This window comes from Tenrec ecaudatus, chromosome 4 (assembly GCF_050624435.1).
Source record: "Tenrec ecaudatus isolate mTenEca1 chromosome 4, mTenEca1.hap1, whole genome shotgun sequence".
Classification (NCBI taxonomy): domain Eukaryota; kingdom Metazoa; phylum Chordata; class Mammalia; order Afrosoricida; family Tenrecidae; genus Tenrec; species Tenrec ecaudatus.
The window spans coordinates 125,009,896-125,036,932 of NC_134533.1; the positions used below are offsets into that span (position 1 = coordinate 125,009,896).

Sequence of the window (27,037 nt, forward strand, 5' to 3'; positions counted from 1 at the left end):
TGATGCTTCTCAGCTAGATGGCTGCTTGTTTATCTTCAAGCCTTTAAGATCCCAGATGCTATATCTTTTGATAGCCGGGCACCATCAGCTTTCTTCACCACATTTGCTTATGCACACATTTTTATTCAGCAATCGTGTCAGGAAGGTGTGCATCCTGGAATGCCAATTTAATAAAACAAAGTGTTCTTGCACTGAGTAAGTGCTTGAGTGGAGGCCCAATGTCCATCTGCTGTCTTAGTACTTAACCTATAGATATATGCACTTAGCTCTGTTTTCCTACTCTCATATAAATATATTTACATATGTACATTCCAGTCTTTGACTTCTATAAATACCCTTTGTCACCTAGTTCTTTCCTCTATTTCCTTTTACATTCCTCTTGTCCCACTATCATGCTCAGCCTTCATTTGAGTTTCAGTAATTTCTCTCGGTTACCTTGTCCTTGCTGAATCCCTACCAGGCCTCTCACACCCTCTTGCTACTGATTTTGGATCACTTATTGTTCCCCCATCCCTAAAAATCACATCAGTGGGTGCCCACCTTCGTGATACGATCACTGAAGACAAATGTGTGCATAAGTAAATGTGGTGAAGAAAGCTAATGGTGCCCGACTATCAAAAGATATAGCGTCTGAGGTCTTAAAGGCTTGAAGATAAACAAGTGACCATCTAGCTCAGAAGCAACAAAGCCCACATGGAAGAAACACACCAACCTGTGTGACCACGAGCTGTTGAAGGGACCAGTTATCAGACATCAAAGAACTAAAAATCATATCAATGGGTGCCTGATATGATCAATGAAGACAAATGTGTGCATAAGCAAATGTAGTGAAGAAAGCTGATTGTGCCCACCTATCAAAAGATATAGTGTCTGGGGTCTTAAAGGCTTAAAGATAAACAAGTGGCCATCTCGCTCAGAAGCAACAAATCCCACATGGAAGAAACACACCAACCTGTGTGACCACAAGCTGTTGAAGGGATCAGGTATCAAGCATCAAGGAACAAAAATTCATGTCATTGAAAATGTGGGTGAGTGCAGAGTGGAGAGTCAAAGCCCATTGGTAGCCAACCAGACACCCCTTACTGAAGGGTTGTGGGGAGGAGATGAACCAGTCAGGGTTCAGGGTAGCAACAATGAAACATATAACTTTCCTCTAGTTCTTAAACGCTTTCTCCCCTTACCCCCTCACTATCATGATCCCAATTCTACCTTACAAATCTGGCTAGACCAGAGGATGTACATAGGTACAGAGAGCAACTGGAAACACAGGGAATCAGGACAGATGACTCCTTCAGGACCAGTGGTGAGAGTCGCAATGCCTGGAGGGTGGAGAGAATGTGGGGTAGAAAGGGGGAACCAATTACAAGAATCTACGTATAGCCTCCTCGCTGGGGGAGGGACAGCAGAGAAGAAGGCAGGGGGAGACATCGGACAGTGTAATATATGACAAAATAATAATAATTTTATGAATTATGTAGGGTTCATGAGGTAGGGGACATTTGGGAGGGAGAGGGAAATGAGCAGCAGATATTAAGGGCTCAAGTAGAAGGCAAATGTTTTGAGAATGATGATGGCAACAAATGTACATATGTTCTTGACACAATGGATGTACGTATGGATTGTGATAAGAATTGTATGATCCCCCAATAAAATGATTAAATAAAAAAATATCTGTGCACAAGATTAACCTTGAACCTGTTTATGATTAACAATGGCTTTGTCACCAAGGGACAGTTTGATTTCATGGTCACTGTGTTCATGGCTATCTATTTTGGACTACATTTTACTATAGTTTGTAAATTCAGAGAAATCCATCAATTTGGACTTTGGTTTCCCTATAGCATATTTAAGGTACAAAGTAGTACCAGTTTATAACAAGGTGTATTGCTTATACCTCTTACATGACCCTCTGTGACTGTTTGGTCATTTTTCTGAAGTAAAGTTTAAGTGGCTGAAATACACAAAGATTAGCTATGCCGAACAGTGGGTCCTTGTGGCCTACACTCCATCAAAAGATGGGCAGTCTCCCAGCTCCCTGCTGCTCTTTCCTTTTTCTTGTGTTTTGTTTGTTTGTTTGAAATGAACTTCTTTGTCACTAAAGAATCCAGCTCCATTTCAATTTTATGTTCCTTCTTTTCTCTAAGTCACTCAGACCAGTGCATAGGTTTAAGGGATTAAAAAAAAATCTGGAAGGATTTTTTTGGGGGGTGGCAGTTTGTTTTCCAAAGTACATACTGTACATATGCATTCATACAGCCCATCTCAGGAAATGAAACCAACAATATCCCGTTAAACCCTCCGTATATGTGGTTCTCCCACTGTCTCCCACCATCCTTCCTCCCTTCGTCCTCAGTATCCTCCTGCTCTTTCCAGTCTCATTCCTACCCCTCCAGGCAGCTCTTAAGATCAGTCTGGGGTCATGCCTCAGCATTCTTCTTGTGTGACGGTTCCTTCCAGTTGGCCTGATGTAACATGAGTCGAGTTGCTACAGGTTTTTCCTCTTTCATGATGGGAATAAACGACTATTTGTTTAGCCATCGCCATGGGAGGGCATCTGCACCCTGTTCATGTTCAGCTATTGTGACTAATTGCCTTTTTTATTAAATAGCTTGATAGATACACATTTTTATTCCTCCTAAATGAACGCAATAGGACTGCAGGGCCTTGTAGTGGTTCATTGATCATGTTCTCACCTTCCACATGGGGACCCAGGTTGGATTCCTGGACAGTGCACCTCATGGGCAGCTGCCACCCATCTGCCAGTGGAAGCTACTACAACGCGGAACAGGTTTCAGCTGAACTTCCGAATTAAGATGGACCGGAAAGAGAAGAAAGTCAGCCATTAACAACCCCAGGGATCCATAACCCATCGTGAGAATGGCGTGCAGGACCAGGGAGCATTGGTGTCGGACATATGGGTTAATGGGTTAATGTTGGACTTGTGGGCTTGGGCAGCACTGGGTAGGGATGTTTTCTTGATGTGCACATAATCTTTATCTAAAACTCTCTCTTATACATGAGTTTCTGTGGATTTGTTTCCCTAATGTGCCCAGACTAATACAGGCTGTGCAATCCCCACTGCCACCACACACCTGAGTAAATTGTCTTGAGCATATGTGACCTCCAGTCCATGCATGACTGAAGTGTGTTTATCAAACATATGAGTGTGTTTATTATATGTTTATCAAACTTGCATAATTTAAAATGATTTGCAACCATCTTATAATTCCCACACATACCCATTTTATTTTTCTCCTATAATAACACAATTTTGGTGCATTTTCAGGCAGGATTTACTTATACAAGTACTGTAATTATATTTTAATGTACTGCAGATGCAGTGAAGTTAAATTTTAATACATTACCATTTGACCCACTTTAAATTTGTTCTAGTTTTTAATCCTTTCTGCTTCTCTTCAATTTAGGTTTTACTGCTGTTGTTTAAGGTTTTGTGTATATGAAATTCAGGAAAGGTAAATCTGTAGAGACAGTAACTAGAATAATGGTTCCTTGGGGTGTGGAAAGGGAGATTTGGGGGTAGGGAAAGAGAGCGAATGACGACGAGTACAAGAACAAAGCAAATGACGAGGAGGGTGTAGGAAGCCTGGTACGGCTTGATCAAGGGCAAGGTGACTAAGAAGAATTACTGAAACCCAAATGAAGGCTGAACATGACAGTGGGACAAGAGGAAAGTTAAAGGAAAGAACTAGGAGGCAAAGGGCATGTATAGAGGTCTAAATACAGGCATGTACATATGCAAATACATTTTATATGGCAATGGGGAAATAGATCTATGTGCATATATTTATAGGTTTAGTATTAAGGAAACAGATGGACATTGGGCCTCCACCCAAGTACTCCTTCAACACAAGAACACTTTGTTCTAATAATCTAGCATTCTGAGATGCTCACCTTCCTGACACTTTCGCTGAAGATAAATGGGTGTATAAGCAAATGTGATGAAGAAAGCTGATAGTGCCCAGCTATCAAAAGATCTCGGTATGGGGTCTTAAATACTTGAAGACAAACAAGTGGTCATCTAGCTCAGAAGCAACAAAGCCCACATGGAAGAAGCACAACAGCCTGTGTGATCATAAGGTGTCGACAGGATCAGGTATCAGGCTTCAAAGACCCAGAACAAAATATCATGTCAGTGTGAATTGGCAAGGGGCGGGTGGATGGGGGGAGTGTGGAGTGGAGACCCAAAACCAATCTGTAGGCAATTGAACATCCACTTACAGAAGGGTCATGGGGAGAAGACAGGCCAATCAAGGTGCAGTATAACCACAACAAAATATACACCTTTCCTCTGGTTCTTTAATACTTCCTCCCCCCTCCCCCCAATCATGACCCTAATTCTACCTCACAAACCCGGCTAGATCAGAGCATGTACATGGGTACAGATAAGAGCTGTAAACACAGAGAATACAGGACAGATACACTCAGGACCAATAGTAGCCATACCAGGAGGATAAGGGGAATTTGGGGGGAGAAAAGGGAAACCAATCACAATGACCTATTTATAACCCCTCCCAGAGGAATGGACAACAGATAAGGAGGTAAGGGGAGACATCGGATAGTGCAAGGCATGGACAAATAATAATAATTTATAAATTATCTAGGGTTCATGGGTGGGGGAGGAGGTGGAAAAAATGAGGAGTTGATACCAAGTAGTAAGAAAATGTTTTGAAAATGATGATGACAACAAATGTACAAATGTGCTTGACACAATGGATGGATGTATGGATTGTGATAAGAGTTGTATGAGCCCCCAATAAAATGATTTTTTAAAAGAAAATGTTCTAAAATGGATTGTTTTGATGATTGTACGTCTTGATGTGATTGAACCATTGAATTATATGCTAATAAAACTTTTTTTTAAAGAAAGACTTAGATGAGAAAGTCCTATTGGGATTACAGTTTTAAATCAAGGAGTTCTTTGCCCAAGAAGTCTTGGACTTTAACTTACAGGACTGGTGAATCATCTCACCAGCCACTCCTCAAAAGACTGGTGCCACGGTCTGCTCCTATAAAGATTTCCAGTCTCGGAAACCCTATGGAGCAGTGCTACTTTGTTCTATAGGATTGCTATGAGTTGGAATTAACTCCATAGCAATGGGTTTGTTTTTGGTTTAGTGGTTAAGAAAGAAACCTCAGTCGTGGTGTGAAATAAAGCTTCCATGGGAATGGTAGTCTGGCTGGGAGGCTGATCAAGTCAGGATTCTCCCAGAGGATGCACCGTGGCTCCAGGTGGGACATTGCTCTCATCTCCCACCCCTCTTGTTGCTCCTGCCTTTGCAGCTCCACTGGGCCTCTACTTCTCAAGGGATACCTACTGGGAGAAGCTGTACATAGATCAACCTGCCGGCACGCCGCTGCTCTATGTCCACACACTGCAAGACTCGCCCGGTGAGGTGCCCAGCTTCCACTTGGGCCAGCACCTTTATGGTGCCTACCGCTCTCGACTCCATGAGAACACCTGGATCCACATCCAGAAGGACAAGGGTCTCCTTTACCTGAACCAAAGTCTGGACCAGAGCACTTGGGAGAAGCTCAGCTCTCGCAGTGAGTTAGCAGCTTTCAGCTCATCCTGCTCACCCCCACTGCCTTACCCTCCATTCCCACCCTGCCCTACTCCACCTCTATCACACTCCTCTCTCCTGCTTATCCTCACCTTTCTCTACCTCTGTCTCATCCCCATCCCTTCCACAAACGCAGGTGAGGCAGCACAGCCCATGTTGCAGCATTTCCTCTACAAGCTTGCATGTAAGGGACCAAATGAAGTTGACCTAACAGTACCCATTGGGCTGTGGGAGCCAGGATGAGTCTAGGGGGCCATGATGACCCTTGGCTCTCAGAGTATTGAAATTTTGGGAAAATCATGTGCAAGGTTTAGGGACTCTCCGTATGTCGAATCTAGTGGCCTTTTAAGAGTGATTTGGGGATTGTGAGAATGGAGTTATGAAGAGCTAGGAAAATTCTAGAGTTTGAATTTAGCATGTGACCTTGAACATGATGGGGAAAAGGCAGCTCCCGTGAAAACTCACCAACTTTGTTGCCACGGGAACATGCACAAGAGGCCGAGCAAGAGTTGACCATGCTGAGATGCCCAGGCAGGGAAGAAAGGGAAGACCAGGGGCTGGGAAAGGGGCCTAGGCAGAGTCCTGCCGTTTGGCTCGACAGAGTGCTGGTATAAGCAGTGTCTTTTACCTCCTATGTCCCTTCTCTACCTACTGTGGCCTCGCCTAGCCCTCACAGCCATCTGGAGAAGAGAGGCAGCATGCTATGAACACAAGGGAAGCAACATGCCTTACTAGGCAACATTACTGCTCTCTGTACCAACCAAAGTTGGGGCCACCACAGTGGCCCGTGGAGGGACAGCCCCCACCTCTAGGGGCTTGCCAGAGAGGTACCACCTGAATTGGGTCTCAGCACCTTAGTCCCTGCCGCCCTCCCCTAAGCTCCCAGGGGGGTGCATATGGAACGAAACATTGCTGGGTGGGTGCTCTAGTAGGTGCTTGCTGTGAGACAGAGTGTGTGGGTCTGTGTTTCCTGGGAGCCCGAGTCTATGGCTGTGAACTGATAAAAGCCTCTATTTTCTTCAGGGTTCAGTCAGGAGAAAAATACACATTGAATTTGAACGGAGGCTATTTACGTAAAGAACTGTTAGTTACAGCTGAGGACTGAGGAAATGAAGCAGCGGCTAAGGAGAATCAAAGCGGAATGTAGAAGCAGCAGCTGTGAGAGCAACGCGCCCCCCCCACCCCCACCCCGGGCTGAGATAGTGGGCCAAGCCAGAGCCCTCTAGTGGAGTGCCAGGCTTCCTCAGAGAGGAAGGTACTGTGATGTGGCTCTCATGGAACCACCTGGAAAGCCCCCCTCTCAGAACTGGGGTGTCTGCCCGTGGGGCCGTGTGTCAGCAGAGCCTCTACAATAGAGACAGCCAGGGAAGGAGCCGTGGGCAGGGCACCATGCACAGTAGGATCCGGCGCTGGAGGAGCTGTCCCTCTGCGGGAGCTGAGGGGCTTGTTCTGGGGAGCTCCCGGGGGCACACTGATGTGATGGAGGTAGCGAGATGCAGAACTCTCGCCCTATCTTCGAAGGCAGTGATGCGATGGGCGGTATGGAATGCTCAGGGTGGCGTTCTTGGAGGGGCACTGGCTTAATGGGGGTGGGGGGAAGACGCTCAGGGTGGCCGCCTTAGGGAACACTTGAGCAAAGTCTGATTGACGAGAAAAGGTGTCCTGGGAGTTACTGATGCTCACTCAGATGGACCAGGGTCTCAGGCCTTGAAGGTCCTGAGGTGCAGGGCGGGCGCAGATGATGATGAGAGGGGGGTTAGGAGTGCTAGGATGGGGTGACTGGCTCAGCAGAACACGTAGGCCGCCCTAAGGACTGAATCTTACAGCAACTCATAGCCTGCCCTCCATTGGCATGGTGCCCACAGGCCCTCCTGGCTCTTTCTCTGCAGATGGCGGCTTCCCCCTGCTCACCGTCCACCTCCAGGTCTTCCTCTCACCAGCTGCCCTTCGAGAGGGCGAGTGTCAGTGGCCAGGCTGTGCCCGGGTGTACTTTTCCTTCATCAATGCCTCCTTCCCAGCCTGTGGGTTCCTGAAACCCAGGGACCTCTGCTTCCCAGAGAAGGGCCTGTCCTTCCGCATCCGGGAGAACAAGCCCCCTGGCACCTTCCATCAGTTCGGCCTGCTGCCTGTGAAGTATCTCTGCCCCAACATCAGTGTGGTCTACCAGCTCCTGGGGGGTGAGTATGGCCTGCTGGCGAGGCCTGCCCTGCACATTCATTCCAACAACACACCACCCCTTCCCCGGATAGGCCAGAACGATCTCTCTTGTGCCTGCCATGGGCGAAGGATACAACCATGAGCATACCAGCCAGAGACCCTGCCTGCTAGAGCCTCTTTGCTTGGGGAGTGGGGAGTGGGGGGACAAGGGGACTCCGTCATGGGGAGGATATAAGAAAAATGGAGAGCCTGTTTCCAGTGGGAGTCCGGGAAAGGGGTAGCAAAGGTGGAGACATTCCGAAAGAAGGCAGGCTTTAATAACTTAATGAAGCACATGTGGACTACGGCGGGTCTCAGGAGGAAGCAGGGAGGCATTTAGGAGGCTTCTGAGAAATTAGATTTGAGATAACAAAGAAACCAGAAGGGGAACTGAGACAGCAGCCTCCGGTAAATGTTGAAGGGGGAGCCAGCCGGGTTTCAGGCTGGGTCAGATGCTGGGTGCTACGAGGAAAAAGTTCTGCCTGAGCAGCTGCAGGGAGGAGAAGGATGGAGGGTTGGGGGGGGGGCGAGGGACTGGGGGGTACGGTTTCACAGTTAAACGGAGTGGAGGTGGAGAGGAAACAGCAGAGGGTCTGCAACTGAAAGGGATAAGAGGGCGAACTGCTAGTCAGCAGTCGAAAGCGGTCCACAGCAGGCTGATTGCCCGAGAACTGGGTGATGGCTTGGCAGACATTCTGAGAGCAGGCGGAAGCTCACTTGCCCACATGCCCTTCACCCTCCCTCCTTTCCCCTGGTTCAGGTCCTTTGTGCCAAACTGGCGGCACAGCAAGTGGCTCTGCATGCGGCCCTTTTCGCTGAAATGCACACATTTAAATTGTACTAAACTGTGTTTTGTGTCCAGGCAAAGGAAAGGAAAGCTCTGAACGGTAAGCATCCCCAGGTTGCTTTGTAATTTGTTCCTGTGGAAAGTTTGGGCTGTGCCAGGGAGCCAGCTGAGCTGTGTCCCCGATGTCACCTCCAAGTGTCCAAAAGTGCACCTTGCTGGGGCTTTCCCCTGAGGGTAGATTCTGGGCCGTTCTCTGGTAGAAGAATGCTGTGCTTTCTGAACATTGACTGGAGTCCCTGATGTCAGCAGGCAGAGCATGGCTGGCCCAAACGGGGCACCGTGACTACCATCACCCCAGTGTATGGCAAGGAAACTGAGACACGAATCCACCACACCGCAGGAGCTAGTGGCACGGGACATGTGATGAATGTGTGTGAGCTTTGTCGGAGAGTACACACCCATCCACTGTGTTTCTTTTACATCAATGGGATTGTGGATGATTTCCTTATTTCTCACATTATCTAAAATGGGCAGCTAGTAGGTTTCTAAGTTTAAAAATACCCAACAATGTATTTTATGACTTGGTAAAGGACCATACCTAGATGTCTGGGTCTTCACCCTGGCCAGGCTGGAGCCTCTCCCAAACAGTGTCCTCGTCATTGTTGCCGGTCCTCAACACCCAAGTGTCTAGGGAAACCTCGAGCACCAGCGTCAGTTGATAAAAGAGGCCCCTTGGCCCCTTTTCATGGTTGTTTAGCACAGGCCTCTGTTCTGCCTTTCTAATAGCACAAGTGGGCCTGAGGAGGCAGGTGCAGGGCCAGATGGCCCACGTGCCAGAGAACTGGTCCATCCCCGTTGGACTCCACACTCTTCCCCACAAGGAAGGCGGCTCACTTGGTCTGCTTTGGTCACCAGATCCTGCTCTGCTTTGTCCCAGGTGAGCACCTGCCCTTCCACTGCAGCCCAGACACCCTGGAGGTGAGCACACTCTGGGCTCTGGACCGAGAGCAGCAGGAAAAGTATGAGCTGGTGGCCGCATGCACAGTGCGAGCTGGCACAAGAGAGGAGGAAGTGAGGGTACCTTTCCCTGTGACTGTGTATGATGAAGACGACTCGCCGCCCACTTTCCTTGGGGGACTTGATACTGCCAGCACAGTGGTGGAGTTCAAACGGAAGGAGGTGCCTATCCATCCTGACATCTGTCTGCCTGCCTTTGTGGATGTCTAGCTCTTCATCTGTCCTTTTATTTCTCTGTTCAGTTGTCCATCTAGCTGTGTGTCTATCTGGCTATTTGTCTGTCTGTCCATCTACCCATCTGTCTGTCAGTATTTACTGCAGGCCTTTAGGGCAAGGAAGTAGAATGGGGCGAGAAGAAGACCTTTGGGCCGGCCTGTGTGTACCTGACCTCACACAGCCCAGCCCTGTTGTCTGAGTGCTTCCATCCTTGCAGTCTTCCCCTCAAAGGGGAAGGGCCAGGGATTGGATAGAGACAGGGATCTACGGGGACCTCTTAGACTGTGCAGGCCCTATTCTGGCCCGCAAAAGAGCATGGCTGCCCTCTGTTGGGCCTTGGGTTGTCCTGCAGCCAGGCCCATGATTTAGTGTAGCAGGTGGCCCCGTGCACTGTGTGACCTCTGTCTGTTTCTCTGGGCGCCCAGGGGCAGGCTTGGTAGGTGAGGAGGTGGAAGTAATGCACATTTTGTTAAGAGGAGGGTATTCTAGGGGTCACGTGGACTTAGGTCCTGCTGCTCTGTGATCTCAGGCAGACCCTTCCCACTTGGCCCAGTTCCCTCAGTTAGAGCCCCTGGTACGACGTATAAACAAAGCTCCATGGCATCTGCCACAGTAAGTCCCGGAAAGTCTGCTGTACTCCTGACCTATCTTTATACAGGGAAGACCATTGCGATCGAAGCCCAAGTCAATCTGTCCCCAGAGGAGGCAGTGACTGCCGCATGTTCAGGTCCCCTGTGGACGTGGCCAGGATGCAGAACACCCTGGAAAGATCTCAGGGCTAGTAGGGTAGGGATCCCATATGCAGACAGGGGGTAGTGCTCCAAGGAGGCCCTGCCACCCACCCTGATGTGGTACCCTGCCCTCCGTAGGGCACTGTGGTGGCCACGCTTCGGGTCTTCGATGCGGATGTGGTGCCAGCATCTGGGGAGCTCCTGAGGCGGTATGCGAGCACGATGCTCTCGGGGGATGCCTGGGCACGCCAGACCTTCCGTATGGAACACACACCCAATGAGACGTTGACCTCACGCAACGGCAGCTTTGTGCGGGCCACAGTGCATGAATATAGTAAGAGGGGCTATTTTCTTGGGTGCATAGCTCCCTGCCTGTCTGTCCTAGTCCTTCCTGGGTCTGTGGGATCTCACATGTTGCTCTCTTGCCTCAACTTCCCACAGTAGACTCAGTGGACCTCACCACCCCACCCATGCAGGCATGCATACTGGAAGCTACCGAGTCACCCACAGTTGGCCTGAATGCGCACACACATGAACCCACATGTGCACCTGCTGTCAGCAGCTCCCTACTAATTGGAGGTGGTGGATAGTGGCCATCTCCCATGCCTCGAGTAGGGGAGTCTGAGATGGTTGTCATGACCAGGCTTCCAGAATCTAGGGGGTGAATTTCCTGTGCTCACAGAGCTGGTGTACTTGATGAATAGCTGATGTACAATGGCCTTTCCTTCTGTCTCTACCCTGCCTGTGTGCCCTGGGACTGCCTCCCAGATATTAACCACTCGCACTTGGGTCCTTGCTTTGAGATCTGCTTTAGTTTGGTCCCATAAGTACATGCACACTTCCTTACACACACTCACACACACCAGTCACTTCCCCACTGACAGGGTTCTTTGGGTGCACAGGTCAGCATGTTTGAAATGTACATAGTGGTGATTTGGCATCTGGGGACGGGGCTGCATGTGAACACAGGGGGTCTGTCTGGGAGAACAGAAACAGTGGGCAGGAGGAGTGGCCCATGGCCCAGTGCCAGCTCTACAACCCTCACTCCCATCCACTCACCCACAGGGCTTGTGCTCAACCGGAGCCTTCCCATCACAGAGAGCCGCACCCTGCAACTGGCTGTACTGGTGAATGACTCGGCCTTCCAGGGCCCCGGGGAAGGTGTCCTGCTCCTCCACTTTAATGTCTCTGTGTTACCTGTCAGCCTGCACTTCCCGAGCACCTACTCCTTCACAGTGAACAGGAGAGCCCAGCAATTTGCCCAGGTGAGCCCTTGCCATGCTGCCCACCTGGGGATCCTGGAGAGCTAGGGTACCGATGGTTGCTCGGTGATGTTCAATTTGCAGGTTGAAAGAAGAGGTGGAATGTGGATCATACCGCCACTTTTCCTGAACTTCACACCGAGCTGACCCAAGGCATAGCTTGACCACAGGCTGGGGAGGTAGGCAGTGGGCAGAGAAGGCCTGGAAAGATTGCAGCCGAAGCTCTGGTGCGGCCCTCGGGTCTAACGCTTCCTTTGCTCCCTCCTTTTTTGCATTTTTAAGACATGTTTTGTACTAATACAAGAGCAAGGCCAGTCAAGCTACCTATCCTTACTTGAAAAGATATTCCTTGGGAGAAAAAGTGATTTGCAGCACTATCGGCCTCACATGTCTCCATTTGCCAAGATAGACAAGAATTGGGAAAACCAGGAGCATCTATTTGTTTACCTTCTGATATATATATCTTACATTGTATTTTTCACTGGAAAATAACAGAAGTGGAAAATGTTTAAAGGAATAAATGTCCATTAAAGAAAATAACTATGAAGGAATCCCCAGTATTGAGCATGTGAGTACAGTTCTTTCCAGACTCTTAGCATTTTCCCGCTTGGCTTCGATCAGTGTACACATAGTCTAACACCCTACGTTTTCTTCATGGAGTCTCACGTGGATCAGTTCTCTTCTGAACACCACATATACTGGCTGTGCCTTGGTCCCTGTATGTGGTTCCCACCATCCATCCACTGCTGGTAGCTACCTGTGTCCAGTCCATAAAGAGCTCAGTGCTGCCCCAGCCCCATTCCCTTTCAAAAAGCTCTGGATACTCCCAGGGATAGGTCAGGAGTGGTGGGTCAAGTGCCCGAGATTGACAAGACAGGGGTGTGGGGTGCGCCACAGAAAGATAGTGATTGTTCACGCACCCCCTAAATTTAAGTTGTGCATTAAGTACCTTGGACAGTACTCACAATTAGCTGAGGGAATGTAAAGGCTCTGGGTGATGTGGTGCCTATGTGTTGGGTTTCGATCTCCAAAACCAGCAGTTTGAAGTCCCCAGCTGCCCCTTGGGAGAAAGATGAGACTCTCTACTCTCGGGCATAGTTACAGCCTCGGAAACACAGGACCAGTTCTACCCTGTCCTACCCTATAGGCATTGACTCGAGTTGGCATTGACTCAATGGCAGTTCTGGCTTCATGCAGGGGGGAGTGCTATGTTCCCAGCCATTCATTTTTTGTTAACATGTGGTGCTTGAAAGAGCCTAGCTCTGCTTTGGGGTGGGCTCATGCCGAGCTTACTAAGAACAGGCTGGGCTAGCTGCAGGCTAGGGCCCTCTCTCCTTGCTTGGCTGTGATTCCCAGCATACAGCCTCATTTTAGAGTGGCTGAAGTTAAGAGCAGAGCTCCCAGACCTGTAAAGTGGACCCTCGTTTCTCCAGCCCCACTGAACAAAGTCAGTAGAGAAGGACTCTCCTGCAGTGGTAGTCCATCTGGCAGCCCCAGGATGAGAGACCCAAGTCCTGCAACCCTTCTTGGTACAGAATGGGAGAAAAGACCATGCTGGAGGTCAACTCCCATGGTCAAAGGGCAGATCTCTGAGTGACTGGACTGAGCAGCTCTGAGAGAACTGGACCCACCAAAGCTGGTAGCCAGAAGGAGCAAGGAAGGACCAGCGGCAAGAAGCCACCGTGGCTCAGAGACTCTGGGGTCAAAAGCACCGGGAGGGCGGGGATTTTCTAGGATTTCATCCTATGCTGTTCGGCTCCAAGTTCCTACCTGTCAGCACCTACATCAGTCCAAAACCTCTATCCCAATGACAGGTCCTTCCTTAGAGCCTCTCAGATACTTAGACACTCCGTAGGTCCACAATATGACCAGGCAACCACGTACACATGCACGTACACGCACGCACGCACACACACGCCACACACACACTGCTGTATCAAGGTTGCCTGGACATGTCTGGATTTTCTAGTATCACTTGATCACAAATTGCCATGAATTATTGTAAAGTTGAAGGACTCCTGGTGGCACAGCAGGTTAAGCATGGGGCTGCTAATTGAAAAGGTGGTGGTGGGAACCCCCCAGCTACTCGACAGGAAGATGAGGCGATCTGGTTCCCTAAAGATTTACAGCCTCACAAGTCCTATGGAGCACTTCTCTGCCCTGAGCTATTGGGCTCCGGCCAGACTTTGTGTCTTCCACCAACTGGACAAGACAGGGGGAAAGGCTGAAGCAAAAAGCAAATGGGGCCCTGTATGGGGCATTTTTCTCTTTCTCAGATACTTTCAGCCATCCCTCCCTGCTACTTTTGCACTTGCTGTTTCTGCCACCTGGAAAGCTTTTGCCCACAGAATTGGCTCTTTCAGAATTTTACTTTATCTTCACAGAGCTGCTTCCCTGATCGCCTTCTCTAAAGTTCGCCCACCCATCAGTTTCTACCCTTGGCTGGCATGGGGATAGATTTACTTGTTGATGTGCTTATAGAGGGCTTGGGTGTGCATTACCAGGAACTCCAGGTTTTGATTGCTGTATCCAGCACTGAACACATCCCTGAGAGCAGGGGCTCTAGCATAGGGCGTGTGCATCTTTTGATTGAAGGAAGGAAAGCCAGAAGAGGGAAGGGAGCAGCGTCTTGTTAGAGGACCTGCCTGGGTCATTGCCTGCCACCAAACCTGCTCCCCTTACTCCATACTGGAAGCATGTGGTTCCTAGGTCAGGGGTGGGTGATGCTAGGACCTGAGCAGCATGGTCAGCCTGTGCATTAAGTGGGCAGAGGGACAGAGGATAGAATTTCTAAGGGAGCTACTGACCACTGGTTTAGGCCAGGGGCTGTCAGTCAATTCAACTGCCGTGGAGCCTTTGCACATGGCTGAAACACCTGTACCTCTGCCTAGGTCGGGAAGGTATGCGTGGAACACTGCCCAGAGTTCAGTGGCATCCCCATCCAGTATAAACTGCAGCCCCCTGTGCCCAACTGCAGCACCCTGGGGGTGGTCACCTCAACAGAAGACACCACTGGGACCCTGTTTGTGAGCGACCCGGAGAGCCTGCGGCAACCCGAGTGTGCTGAGCTCCAGTACGTGGTGGTGGCCACTGACAAACAGACCCGCAGTCAAGCCCAGGTGCAGCTATTCATCACAGTGGAGGGGACATGTGAGTGCCAAGGGCGTGGGTATCTGGGCGGGGCCTGGGCCTGGGGTCTAGGACAGGGACTCCAAAAGGACAAGCACAGGTGGGTGTAGAGCAGCTGCCTTCTGTAGTCCCGGCTCCCCTGCACATGCTTGGAGACTCCTCCGCACCAAGTCTGTCCCCTGTACATCCCCACCTCCGAGCCATGCAGGAAAGATTGGATGGGAAGACTGTGAAGTAGCATCACCCCTACCTTAGCACTAGCTGCTGCTTCCCACCAGCACCACTGCCTTTGACGTAATCCCCACATGCACTTGACTTAGGGTGGCCAGACCAAACCTTGGGATGGAGTTAAATGTGACTTTCAGGTAAACAGCAGAGAGTTTAAATATATCCCATGCAGCATTTGCAGATACCCTAGTTTGTCTTCCTTTGGAAAACAATTTTCTAAGCAGGCCCCTTGCGCTATTATTGCTCATAGTTTATCTGAAGTTCAGAGTTAATCAGAGAACTTTTGTGTTGCTCTGCTGAGTCCCTGCTTCCCTATCTTTGCTTCATTCCTCCCACCCCCTGCCCACACATATATCCCAGAGTGTGCTTAGCCCAGAAGCAGTCCTTTGTCTGTGGTTGTGTGATACACGGGGCAGGTTCCACTACACTTGGAGAGCTCTCCGCCCCATCCTCCATCACTGCCCTGTGCCCTACCCCCATACCAGCTCAGCTGCCCTGGTACTGAGTTGTGCCTCCCCCTGACTGCTGAGTAGCCTAGCCTGTCTGTACTGGCCAGCTTCATGTGACACTGCTTGTCTACCCTCACAGACACGGCGGAGGCGGCTGGCTGCCCTCTGTCCTGTGCAGTCAGCAAGCGGCGCCCTGAATGTGAGGAATGCAGTGGCCTAGGCTCCTTGACCGGCAGGTGCGAGTGGAGACAGGGTGAAGGCAAAGGTAGGCCCCCTGCAGTGGCAGCCTGGGTGGGGCCCAGCGGCCAAGGGTTATTTGGAGTTGGGGTCCACATGAGCCCACAACCTCCATATGGGACCTTCTCCGTTCTGTGCTCTCTGGGTGCCCCCGCCCTCCTGTGGCTCCTGATATCCCCTGCTCAGCAGCAGAGGCTCGCACATTAGTCCCGGTCCAGGCGGGGCCATGGCTACATGGCTCCCATGCCCCGGGAGGCCTTGGGAGGCTCCTGCAGGACTTGGTGGCCTCTCCTGGAAGGACACTCAGCACAGTCCCTGGACCGTGTGTCCAATCCTCGTTTCCTGGCCAGCATGTGCTCAGGGTCACACCCTGTGCCTGCCCACGTGCAGGCTTCAGCTCTTCCTCCCTAGTGGGCACCACTGGCTAACAAGTGCCCGGGCCAACCCCGACCCTGGGCGTTTGACCAGGCCATCGGGGAGCATACAACGGGGCTCCCACCAGGGAGGGAGGGAGCGTGCTGCCATAGCACTGAGCAGCCCGCTGTGTATCGCAGGGATCACCAGGAACTTTTCAACATGCTCCCCCAACATCAGGACCTGCCCTGATGGCCACTGCGATGCTGTGGAAAGCAAGGACTTGCACATTTGTCCTCAGGATTGCCTCCGTAAGAGCCCACAGGGATATGGTCAAGGTGGGAGGAGGCAGATGTGGGCCCAGCCAGTAGACACCCCTGTGCTGTATATGGCAGGCCCTATCTCTCACTGAGGTCAAAGATTCTGCCCAAGCGCAGGGTCTGCTACCTGGCCAGGGTGCTCCACACCTTCCTGCAAGCTGATTGGACACAGCCCTCCTGCCCTGCTAGCTTGCTTGGTCCATGCTTCCCCACCTAGTCATCCTTCTATTCCTCCTCGGGGAACCTGCAAGGCCTGCTCTCAGCAGCCTGTGCCTCACCCCCTTGGACACACCCACCCAGCTCCCCTGGCCTGCCGTATTCCACACATTGCTCCCTTCTGACCTACTGTGCTGCTCGGTGCCACAGACTTGAGGTCATGGGGCCTAGGGCTGGCAAGCCTTGTTGGGAAGCTGAAGTGACTGCCTGCATCCCTAGGGGGCAGCATCATTGGTGGCCATGAACCAGGGGAGCGTCGGGGAATTAAAGCTGGCCATGGCATCTGCAACTGTTTTCCTGAGGAAAAGAAGTGCTTCTGTGAGCCAGAAGACAGCCAGGGTGAGTAGCAGGCTGCTACAGGCTGGGCCCTCGACCAGGGTGGATTCGGGCAAGGCCCCCATCGTGTGCTACTGCATCTTCCTCAACCCCAGGCAGGATTCCTCTCAGCAATTGTGAGGTCCCAGGAAAGGAAGGGATCCTCAGACTGGGAGACTAGGCTTCAGTTTCTCTCTCTATGCAACAAGAAGTTGGTCCAGGTTTTCATTTTTTTGGTTTTCCTTGTGTTGTTGTTGTTTTAAACAAAGCGAGTACCCGAGGTATTTGGAAGAGAGAGAAAAGCTTAGGTCACCCGCCCATCCTCCATGTCCTGGTAGGGAGCATGGCCAAAACGGTTTGGTTGTGATCTGGAGTGGGCAGCATCTCTGTGCCTCTCAGCCATGTGTGGCCAATTGGCACCGTGCGGCCATCACAAGTGGGTGCACGTGGTACACGCCCTCTGTCAGCTTCATTGGGATGGTTACATTGTTCTCACCACCTTCAAGTTAGTACTCACTCACCAGGCTGCTGAGAACCTCTCCCGGCAGCCCCCGCCATCGCCTGGCTCATGCAGGTGCCCATGGGCCCCTGGCCACAGGCTCACACAGGCCTTGCCCACAGAGGCACTGTGTGATGAGCTCTGCCGTACAGTCATCGCGGCCGCCGTCCTCTTCTCCTTCATCGTCTCCGTCCTGCTCTCCTCCTTCTGCATCCACCGCTACCACAAGAATGCCCACAAGCCACCCATTGCCTCTGCTGAGATGACTTTCCGCCGGCCTGCCCAGGCCTTCCCAGTCAGCTATTCCTCATCTGGTGCCCGCCGACCCTCACTGGACTCCATGGAGAACCAGGTTGCAGTGGACACCTTCAAGATTCCGGTAAGCCACCCCCCATTTCTCACCCCGCCACCCAGAAGGAAAGATCTAGGTACCATAGTGGGCCTGCAGCAGAGGCGGCTTCTTCTTGGCTGCGGGGCCCCCTGCCACATGGACCTATTCTCCGGGTCCTCAGACAACCAGGCTTCCTGAGGAGCCTACTCAGGGCCAGCGTGCAGTGCCAACTCTCGGAGCTCTGGGGGATTGGAGGCAATTTGGAGTGAAGTTTAGGCACACTGAGATTTGAGGAAAGCTTCACACACACACACACACCTGCCGCCAGATACAGAGACGCCTGGAAGGGTCCTGGGGAGATCTCTCCAAGGCTGGAAGAAAAGAATGCATGGTGTCAAGGCCTGAGGGGGGTTGGGATTGTAATCTCCAGGGAGTTGGGGCCCAAGTAGCAGAGGAGGGACCCATCCCCCCATTTCAATAGTCAATTCTGCCAAGGAGAGAATGGCATTGGTGTGGCAATTGGGACCCCTGTCCTGGTGCAGGCAAGAGCTAGTGCCAAGGGCTTCACCATGGCCGTGTTCATGGGCAGGGCAGCCTGTGGTGGGTGCCGCTCCAACTCAGAGGTTGCCTGCAACCTGAAGAAATCATGAACGGCCTCAAGGGCAGCTGAGGCAACGCAAGCCTGCGGGAAGAGAAAGCCGTGGCGTCTAATGCCTGCCTCCTCTCTGGACATGCCAAGGTCTTAGTAGGAAAGGGTTGGCCCTTCTGGTTAGCCCCGACTCCGCCGGGGGAGCACCTCCCATGGGCCTGCGCATCTTCCATGGTCATGCTGCAGTCCTATGGCTGGGCAGCCTCTGCCTTCAGCACCGATAGCCCTGCACCTTAAGGCTGTCTGAGGAAATGCACCTTGGTTTCTGAAGGGAACGTAGGAATGTGCTCAGAGACTAGGGTGTGTGTGTGTGTGTGTGTGTGTGTGTGTGTGTGTATACATGTATGTGTGTGAGCATGCGTGCATTTTGTGTGTGTGCGTGTCTAGAGTGTGCATATGTGTGCATATGTGTGGTGTGCACACTTGCCCTTGAGCTGTGCTATATGGGAGCTGGGGGGAGGCTGAAGACTTGCAGGTACTACACCCAGTGGGCTCACCTGGAGTCACTGGCTTTGTTTGGTGGGGCCACTCTATGGCCTGGCTTGGGTGATACACCAAGCCTTGGTGAGGGTCTAGGTCCTAGTGGGATGTCAGGGGCCACTGTGGTCCTCAGACTTCATGGTTTGCTCTGGTTGCTCTGGGACTGTGGGCCTCCTGGGAGGCAGGTTGGCCTGTACAGCAGGCCTGCTGGATGTGTGCTTGGTTCTCTCAGGAAACTAGCAGTGTTCTGTGTGACTGCTCAGAAGGGATGGTGCTGGAGGAGGCTGACATGGGTGGAAGTGCAACCCCACCAGGCCCCCATGTGGCTCCCTCTCAGAGCTCTGGCTGGTACAAATTGCTGACACTTTCTGACTCTGAAGTTGTAGACACGTGAATTAGCTTCTCAGCCTGTGCTATCTTACATAAAGCAGGGAGCATTAAAAGAATTTAGCTGATGTCCCTGCCCCTGCTTAGTGTACATATGGTACAGAATGTGGGTTATTAAATTTTAATGGCAGTGGGGGTGACAAGGGCAACATTTCAGTACCAACTCATGGTTAGTGCCCTACCTAGGTTCTTGGGAATGTCAGGGATGAATTGGCACGATACTTCTGCCAACAGGCGGCACAAGCAGGTAACAGTATCTTGTCTTAAGTCTGCATTTGTACCATCTCTGTGGCAGTAATCGACTGATAGAAATCATGGTGGGGTGAACTTTGACACTGCACCTACACTGGGTGGTAGGCCCAGAAGGGAAACTCACTTCTGACAGGTGTTGGCACACAAGTGGGAATTTCAAAAGTGCGGAGTTTGGATTTGGGAGGGCTTCAAGTACAATTCTAAGCAGGCCTGAAGTATAGACTAGATTTTGGCAAGAGAGCAGGACGTCTAGAAGAACATGGTATGTGCCAGCATGTGGAAGAAAAACCTCACCCGCACTGGGAAAAGTTTCCACTCAGACACACAGGGACGCCTCCACCACTGGACCTGGATGCAGACTCGGTCCTCCCAGAGGCCTGGACAGGAGGGAGGCGGTCTATACTACTGTGGCCTGGTGTCCAGTGAGGCCAGTCAAGGTCTCAGTAAGGGGACAGAAATTCTATGTTGGGAAGGAGTGACAGTAATGTGAGATATACAACTTCTAGTGTGCCTGAGCCCCCTGCACTGAGCACAGTTGGTGTAACTGCCAGAGTGACCAGAAGTGGGCAGGAGTGGCCCAAGGTAGGTTCAGTCCACCTCAGCATGTGGGAGGTGGGGCTGAGGGTCAAGCCTGCAACTGGTCCCCGAGTTCGTGTTGTTCTGCCTGGCGCCTGCCTTCTACTCAGGATGGCCTTCCTGTAGCGCTGACGTGGGACTGGTTGCAGGCCCCACCATCTGCAGAGATGGCGGTCACTGTGTGCTAGCTGTGATTGTGACCGGTTAGCTCCCTGGACCTGGGTACCTGTGCTTTTACAAGGTTTGCCTTCTTCCTGTTTTGTTACATGCGCTCACCCACTCTCCTTTCTACCCGTGAACTTTTCTTTCATTCCCAATGTAGGAGGACCCAAAGTGGGAATTTCCTAGGAAAAACTTGGTCCTTGGAAAAACTCTGGGAGAAGGTGAATTTGGAAAAGTGGTGAAGGCCACAGCCTTCCGACTCAAAGGCAAAGCAGGCTACACGACCGTGGCTGTGAAGATGCTGAAAGGTGCTCATTGCATCGTGGGTGGACATTCGGGGCTCCTCGTGCTCATCTCTCCTAGCACAAACATGCGTGCAGGGTCCCCCCAGCACCCCTGTTGCAAGCGGGTGTAGGGCTCTGGCATGCACACTTGTCCCATGTGGGAACAGTCATGGGGGCTTCCTTGTGCACACCTGGATTGTCATAGCCTATTTAACTGGTGCATTTAAGTGAGGTCCTATAATAAGGCCAGCGGTCCCTGTTGCATGCTAGGGGACTTTGTGAAGACCCTTTCTGCTCTTTTAGGTAGCTAAAGTCTAGGGACACCCCAGCCAGTCACACTTCACAGATGAGGAGACCAGGTCCTCAGACAAGTAGCTGAGGATGCTTCCCTTCTCCTTAGAAGACTTTTAAGTGACACTTATTTGCCACCAACACTGGATGAAGACTTGAGTTTAACAAAATGTAAACCTTTTTCTACTTGGACCAGTATTGCCCTTAAACTCTCTCTACCACTTTTCACAACTCTTGGGTCTGGTAGAAAGACCAAGGTCTCTGAGTAGAGTTCAGACGGGCCTACCGGCACACTGCCAGCCTACACATGGCATCCACCCGCGTGCCAGTGTCGCTGTGGCTGTGAGGCTAACCTCAATACAGCGCGGCTAGTGAGGACAGCTGGTGGTAACGCAGGTCCCCATAGTGGAGTGCCCCATGCCTGTCAAGTCCCCCAGATGCCCCAAGCACCAGCATCAAAGGAGCCCTGATCCCAGCTGTCCCCTAGCTTTCAGATTAAAAAATCTGTGAGGCATAAATAGTGTGGGACAGGACCGGGGCCATGAGGGGGGAAGTGACCATGAGCCAAAAAGGGAGCAGCCCGCTCAACTGTGATGAGTGACAGAGCACACGTGGGTTCCCTCAGCAACAGTGCAATTGCGTGGTAAGATGCCCACACTCACCTTCATGACGTGCCAAATACACTGATGCTTTCCAGAGTGATGGTGTTCTCGCCCAAATCCTCAAACCAAAGCAGCCTACTGGCTCCTTGCTTTGTGTCAAGAGTTCAAATGTGAGATTTTCTGTGCCAGTGACCTGAAGAAAGCCGAGCTGAGTGTGGCACAAACATGACAGGCAGGTGTGGGCGTCCCTGGACCCTCCACAGGTGCCTTATAGAGGCTACAGGAAACTCTAGATGACCTCATGGGTGCGGGAGCCCATGGCCGGGCTGTGTGGTCTCCTCCCTCAGGGCCCGTCTCACTGCTGATCCTTGGTCAGTGGGTGTTGGGGTTGGTGAGGGAGATCTCTGAGGACTTCGGTCTGCCTAGAAACACTGACACATTTACACACACAGCCCTGTCCCCCCCACACCCCCCACCAGGAGGTTGTTTTTCCCCCGGGAAGGCAAGATAGGGTCCCAGTTAACTAGCTCCAGGAATTAGGAGGAGCCTCAGGAGCCAGATCTTTAGGGCCTTCTGCATGGAGCTGCATGGGGATCTTGCGACAGAAATAGCCAAGATTCTGTCCCAAGCCTGGGGTGATGGCAGATGGGAATCTAGAGGGACCCCTGAGAAACCAACTGTGTGTGTGCTGCATTTCAGAGAATGCCTCCCCAAGTGAGCTGCGGGACCTGCTGTCAGAGTTCAACCTCCTAAAGCAGGTCAACCACCCCCACGTCATCAAGCTGCATGGGGCCTGCAGCCAGGACGGTAGGCTGGGATCCCCCTCCTCCTCGCACCTGTCCCTGCCTCTCACCTGTCATTTTAGCTGAAGTTCCTCACCAGACTTGACTCCCCTGGTGTCACTGGGCAGTCCGCTCCTCCTCCTCCCCGAGGTGGCTTCTGCAGGTGGCCTTTCTCACTTGGTGTTTTGGTGTGCTTTCATGAGACGTATGGAGAGGGCTGTGTATGGTCCTTTTACAGTGATGCGTGGTCACCATCAGAGCAGTGCCCTGGGCTCATTACCCTAAACAAGGGAGCTCCATGAATGGGCATGCGCCCTAAGCACCCACTATGTCCGGAACCTGCTGTGAATTCCAAAAGACAACTCTCCTTCCCAGGTCCAAGACCTGCATGGTGGAGTCTTGTCACTGTTGGCTAGCAATGCCGCAGGACTCCAGTGAACCTGCAACAGGACGCTACTGACCTAGGGCAGCCTAGAGAGAGCCCCCAGAGCTGGAAAGCGCAGAGAACCTGATGTTGGGGACATGGGAGCAGGCCTCACACAGAGACCCCAGCTGTATGGACTCTGGGCAGGGCCTTCAGGTCTTCGAGCCCCTTAAAGGTTCAGCACCTGTAATCTTCCTTTCTCCTCTGGCAGTTCAAGCATCCACCAAGGGTAGGATGAATCATAGGGAGTACTGACCACAGATGGGCCCCTTCCTTGGGGTATCCTAGAGAAGGCTGGGCTCTCTGCCCGGGGCACCAATTCCACAGTTGAAGATGGAATGCAAGTGAGTTAAGAGCAATGGTGACTCTTACTTCCTTGAAGGGGGCAGTTGTATGAGCCCCTAATAAAACGATTTAAAAAATTGTCTGCTACTAACGAAAAGGTTTGCAGGTCCGATCTATGTGGAAGGAAGACCTGGTGGTCAACTTCCAAATGATCCCATGCAATTCTCACACGTGTGCTTTCATGGTGCCTTAAGTCTCTCAGTGCGTAGGATGGCTGCGTCCATCTGTCCCTTCCCCGGGATGGCCCTGTGTTCCCCGGGGCCCAACCCCCTGGGCTTCCAGTGCCACTTTCCCCACAGCTGTTTGACGCCCTCCTGGGAGACCAGCTGGCTTTGCTGCAGGCCGCACACTGCTTTCCCTGTCTTCTCCCCAGGGCCGCTCTTGCTCATCGTGGAGTATGCCAAGTATGGCTCCTTGCGGGGCTTCCTCCGAGAAAGCCGTAAGGTGGGGCCCAGCTATGTGGGCAGCGGCAGCAGCCGAAACTCCAGCTACCTAGACAACCCTGATGAGAGAGCCCTGACCATGGGCGACCTCATTTCCTTCGCCTGGCAGATTTCTCGTGGGATGCAATACCTGGCTGAGATGAAGGTGCGTGCAGCCACGGGGCTTGCTACCTTCCTTCTCCTGTGGACACCTTGCTGGGTCCTAGCTGCGAAGATCCTGTGATTGCTTCTCTCCCGTACAGCTTGTTCACCGTGACCTGGCAGCTAGAAATGTCCTGGTAGCTGAGGGGAGGAAAATGAAGATTTCAGATTTTGGATTGTCCCGTGATGTCTATGAAGAGGATTCCTACGTCAAAAGGAGCAAGGTACATGGTCCCCTTTTTCGAGGTAGGGTCCCGGCAGGGCCAGGCAGAGGCAGAGGCTAGACAGCCGTTCTGAGCCTTGGCCAGTCATGTCTCTGAGCAGACACTGCTGTATTGGCAAGATGGCGGCCCCAACAGCCACCCGAAACACTGTGACTTTGTACAATTCAGCTGTCCTCTAAGGGAAGCCGTTTGTGTTGCCACAAATTATAAGAATAGCATCTCATTTCTTTGGTGGTTTCTGTTTTTGTGATTACAAAATTTAGCATTGCAAAAGGGGAAGTAAAGGGAGATCGCTGCCCTCATCCCTACCCAGGAAGCTCTACGGGCAACCCATTCTCTGTGTCAAACCATGAAGTCATCGCTCAAGACTCACCACCACCGGGTCCCTGAGGACTCAGAGTGACCCCAAAGGATAGGGTAGAACTGCCCCCTGTGAGTTTCTGAGACTGTAACTCGATTGGAGTAGAAAACATCCTCTTTCTCCCATGGAGCAGCTGGTGGTTTTGAACTGCTGAATTTACAATTAGCAGCTCAACACATAACCCAGTGTGGCACCAGAGCTTCGACATGGTCATTCAAAGAGCCTCTGTAGCCCCATGGTGCTGCATACCGCGCGGAGAGACTGCCACATGGCGCGACGTAGACAAACACATTTTTTTAGCAAAAGGAAGTACAGTGGATATCATTCTGATGTGTGTATATTTTTACTGATTTGCATCTGAAAACTTTTTGAAAAGCTATTTTCCAGTTGCATTGGGAAGGACTTATAAAGACTGATTTAGCATTTAAACCAAACACCACCCCATCCCCCAAAAAACCCAAAATCCATCATTTAGTAAAGTGTGGCCAGTAGTGACTCTCTATAGGATGTCTGAGCCTATAAACCCTTACAGAAGTATAAAGTCTCAGCTTTCTCCCTCGGAGCAACTGGTGGGCTTGAAGTACCCACCTTGTGTTCAGCCTAATGCTTAACACACAGCACCACCGGGCACCTTAGAACCTTCGACCAAAATCAAAATGCCAAACTCCCTGGCGTCAAGACAAGACTGGCTCACAGTGCCCTGCAGGGTGCGGTCGGCCTGCCAGTCAAGTGTCAGTGCGGGCAACTGCATGCGGGGATCGAAAGCACCATCTCTCTCCCGAGGAGCTTGCCGGTGAGCTGAACTGCTCGCCTTGCCCGTAACAGCCAAACACGTAGCTACTACGCCACCGGGGTTCCGTATGGAACATCCACCTCGTTAGGGCTGAACCAGTGGGCCAAGCCAGCTGCAGGCCCCAGGGCCTCTCAGCAGAGCCAATGTTGGTGCCTTGACTCAGAAGTCTCTAGGATGGACACAGAGGAGGCGGAGGTTTCCCAACACATCTGCCCCGAGTCCTGGGGGATGATCTGGTTGGGCGGGTGAGTCTGGCTGGGATGAGAAGCTCTGTGTGGCCGGTGTTCAGTTCTCCCACCTGGAGGACTTGCGGCTGCTTCCCAGCAGAGGGTGACTCCTCAGGCTTCCCTCACTGCCCCGTGAAGCCGCCTTTCCCACCGTCTCCTGCTGCCCTCGCTCTCCTGCCATCCCAGGGAAGCCACAACTATTGTTGTGCTCTGGAGCATGTCGGCCACTGGAAGTCAGCCCCGCTGAGGCAGGTGTGCACTGTTCCAGGCAGTCGCCTGCCACTCTCCGGTGGCTCCTGGACACTCTGATTTGGTCAAAGCAGCCTGAGTGGCTTTTCTTTTACTCTTTCTGTCTGTGTAGGGGCGTATTCCAGTCAAATGGATGGCGATCGAGTCCCTTTTTGATCATATCTACACCACGCAAAGTGATGTGTAAGTGTGGGCATGGACTGCTCGACTCAGGGGAGGTCTCGGAGGTGCAGCGCACGTGGAAGAGGGTTAAGTCTGTGTGTGTGTGTGTGTGTGTGTGTGTGTGTGTGTGTACAGCTTAACTGTGGGGCAGTTCCGGCCCTAGGCACCATTAACTCAGCCTCCATTCCCAGGGACTCTGAAGCCTAGGGAGATTTGTGTAGCATGTGGTCAGGGTCCAGGCAGGAGGGGGATGTGTGGTCTCAAATCTGTCCTCCCCCCACGACTTTGGACATTTCACAACCCACTCTGGGGGAGCCTTGTCTCTGGAGACAGCCCGTCCACAAGTGAGGCCCTAACCACGTGAGAGCTGGACGAGAACTTGGTTTTCAAGGTTGAGTGACTAGACCTGACATTTTCGAAATCACAGGTGACCCGCCCCTAAATGTTCTGCAATCCACACACGTGTGCATTTTGAATGATGTGGCTGTGAGATTTCTTCAATGGAACCAGTTGGTAAACTGCGTACTGAGTGTGTACATAGACTGTATGGATATGGAAAACTGCGGGGAAAGCGCCGGGACAAAACCAAATCCATTGCCATCAAGTCGACCTCCACTTGTGACGGACCTGTAGGATAGAGTAGAACTCGCTCTATTTGGTTTCGAAAGCCTCATCTTTCTCCCATGGAGTCGCTGGTAGGTTCAAACCACTAACCTTGTGGTTCGCAGCTCCATGCATCACTATGCCACCCGTGTGCCTTGGAGAAAAGCACAGAGGAAACTAGACCGTGCTCGAGTCACGTGACACATGAGTAAGACTGCTGGTATACCGGTAGACTTTCATTACCATCCGGGGCCTGTTCACGCAGACTGTTTTGTAACAGTTTGTTTCCTCTTAGCAGGAAATGTCACCTCAGAGTTAATTATTGTCCATAGTACTGCTTTATTTTCTTCTAAAAGTTTACGAAATGATTCAAACACACAAAAAAGACAAAAGACTTGTACCCGGAACCCCTTTGGCCCCTCACCTGGATTCTACGTGTGGCCCTTAACTGTCGTGACGTCCTCATAGGTTCCCCAGCCTCTACCCACTTCCATCCGAGCCTGGGTTCCATCATCTTCGGAGCCCGCTCCCTATTGTGCCCCTGGTGTGTGCCGAGGCCGTGCTCAGGGGACGAGGTCTGCACAGAGGCCTCCAGAATATGCCTCCTGGCTCTCACAGGAGAGGTTGGAGGGGTGAGAGGAGACCCTCCATCCTGCAGCCACCCAGGCTTAGCTTCTCAAAGGCGTCTACATTTAGGAGACAGGCTCGTGGTACCCTGCCCACTGATCTCT

General features: G+C 51.8%; 1 protein-coding gene across 2 annotated transcripts in view; it reads left to right on the plus strand.

The window, feature by feature from the left end:
• Positions 1-27,037, plus strand: part of RET (ret proto-oncogene) — a 58,344-nt gene that overhangs the window by 24,470 nt on the left and 6,837 nt on the right. For both annotated transcript variants that reach the window (XM_075546755.1, XM_075546754.1), the window contains exons 2-16: positions 5,302-5,565; positions 7,472-7,759; positions 9,503-9,744; positions 10,668-10,863; positions 11,595-11,794; positions 14,683-14,941; positions 15,737-15,862; positions 16,389-16,499; positions 16,944-17,063; positions 17,661-17,917; positions 20,536-20,683; positions 22,252-22,359; positions 23,477-23,691; positions 23,789-23,911; positions 25,654-25,724. In XM_075546755.1, coding sequence (XP_075402870.1) covers positions 5,302-5,565; positions 7,472-7,759; positions 9,503-9,744; positions 10,668-10,863; positions 11,595-11,794; positions 14,683-14,941; positions 15,737-15,862; positions 16,389-16,499; positions 16,944-17,063; positions 17,661-17,917; positions 20,536-20,683; positions 22,252-22,359; positions 23,477-23,691; positions 23,789-23,911; positions 25,654-25,724 — 2,728 coding nt within the window. The remainder of the gene's footprint in view (positions 1-5,301; positions 5,566-7,471; positions 7,760-9,502; positions 9,745-10,667; positions 10,864-11,594; positions 11,795-14,682; positions 14,942-15,736; positions 15,863-16,388; positions 16,500-16,943; positions 17,064-17,660; positions 17,918-20,535; positions 20,684-22,251; positions 22,360-23,476; positions 23,692-23,788; positions 23,912-25,653; positions 25,725-27,037) is intronic.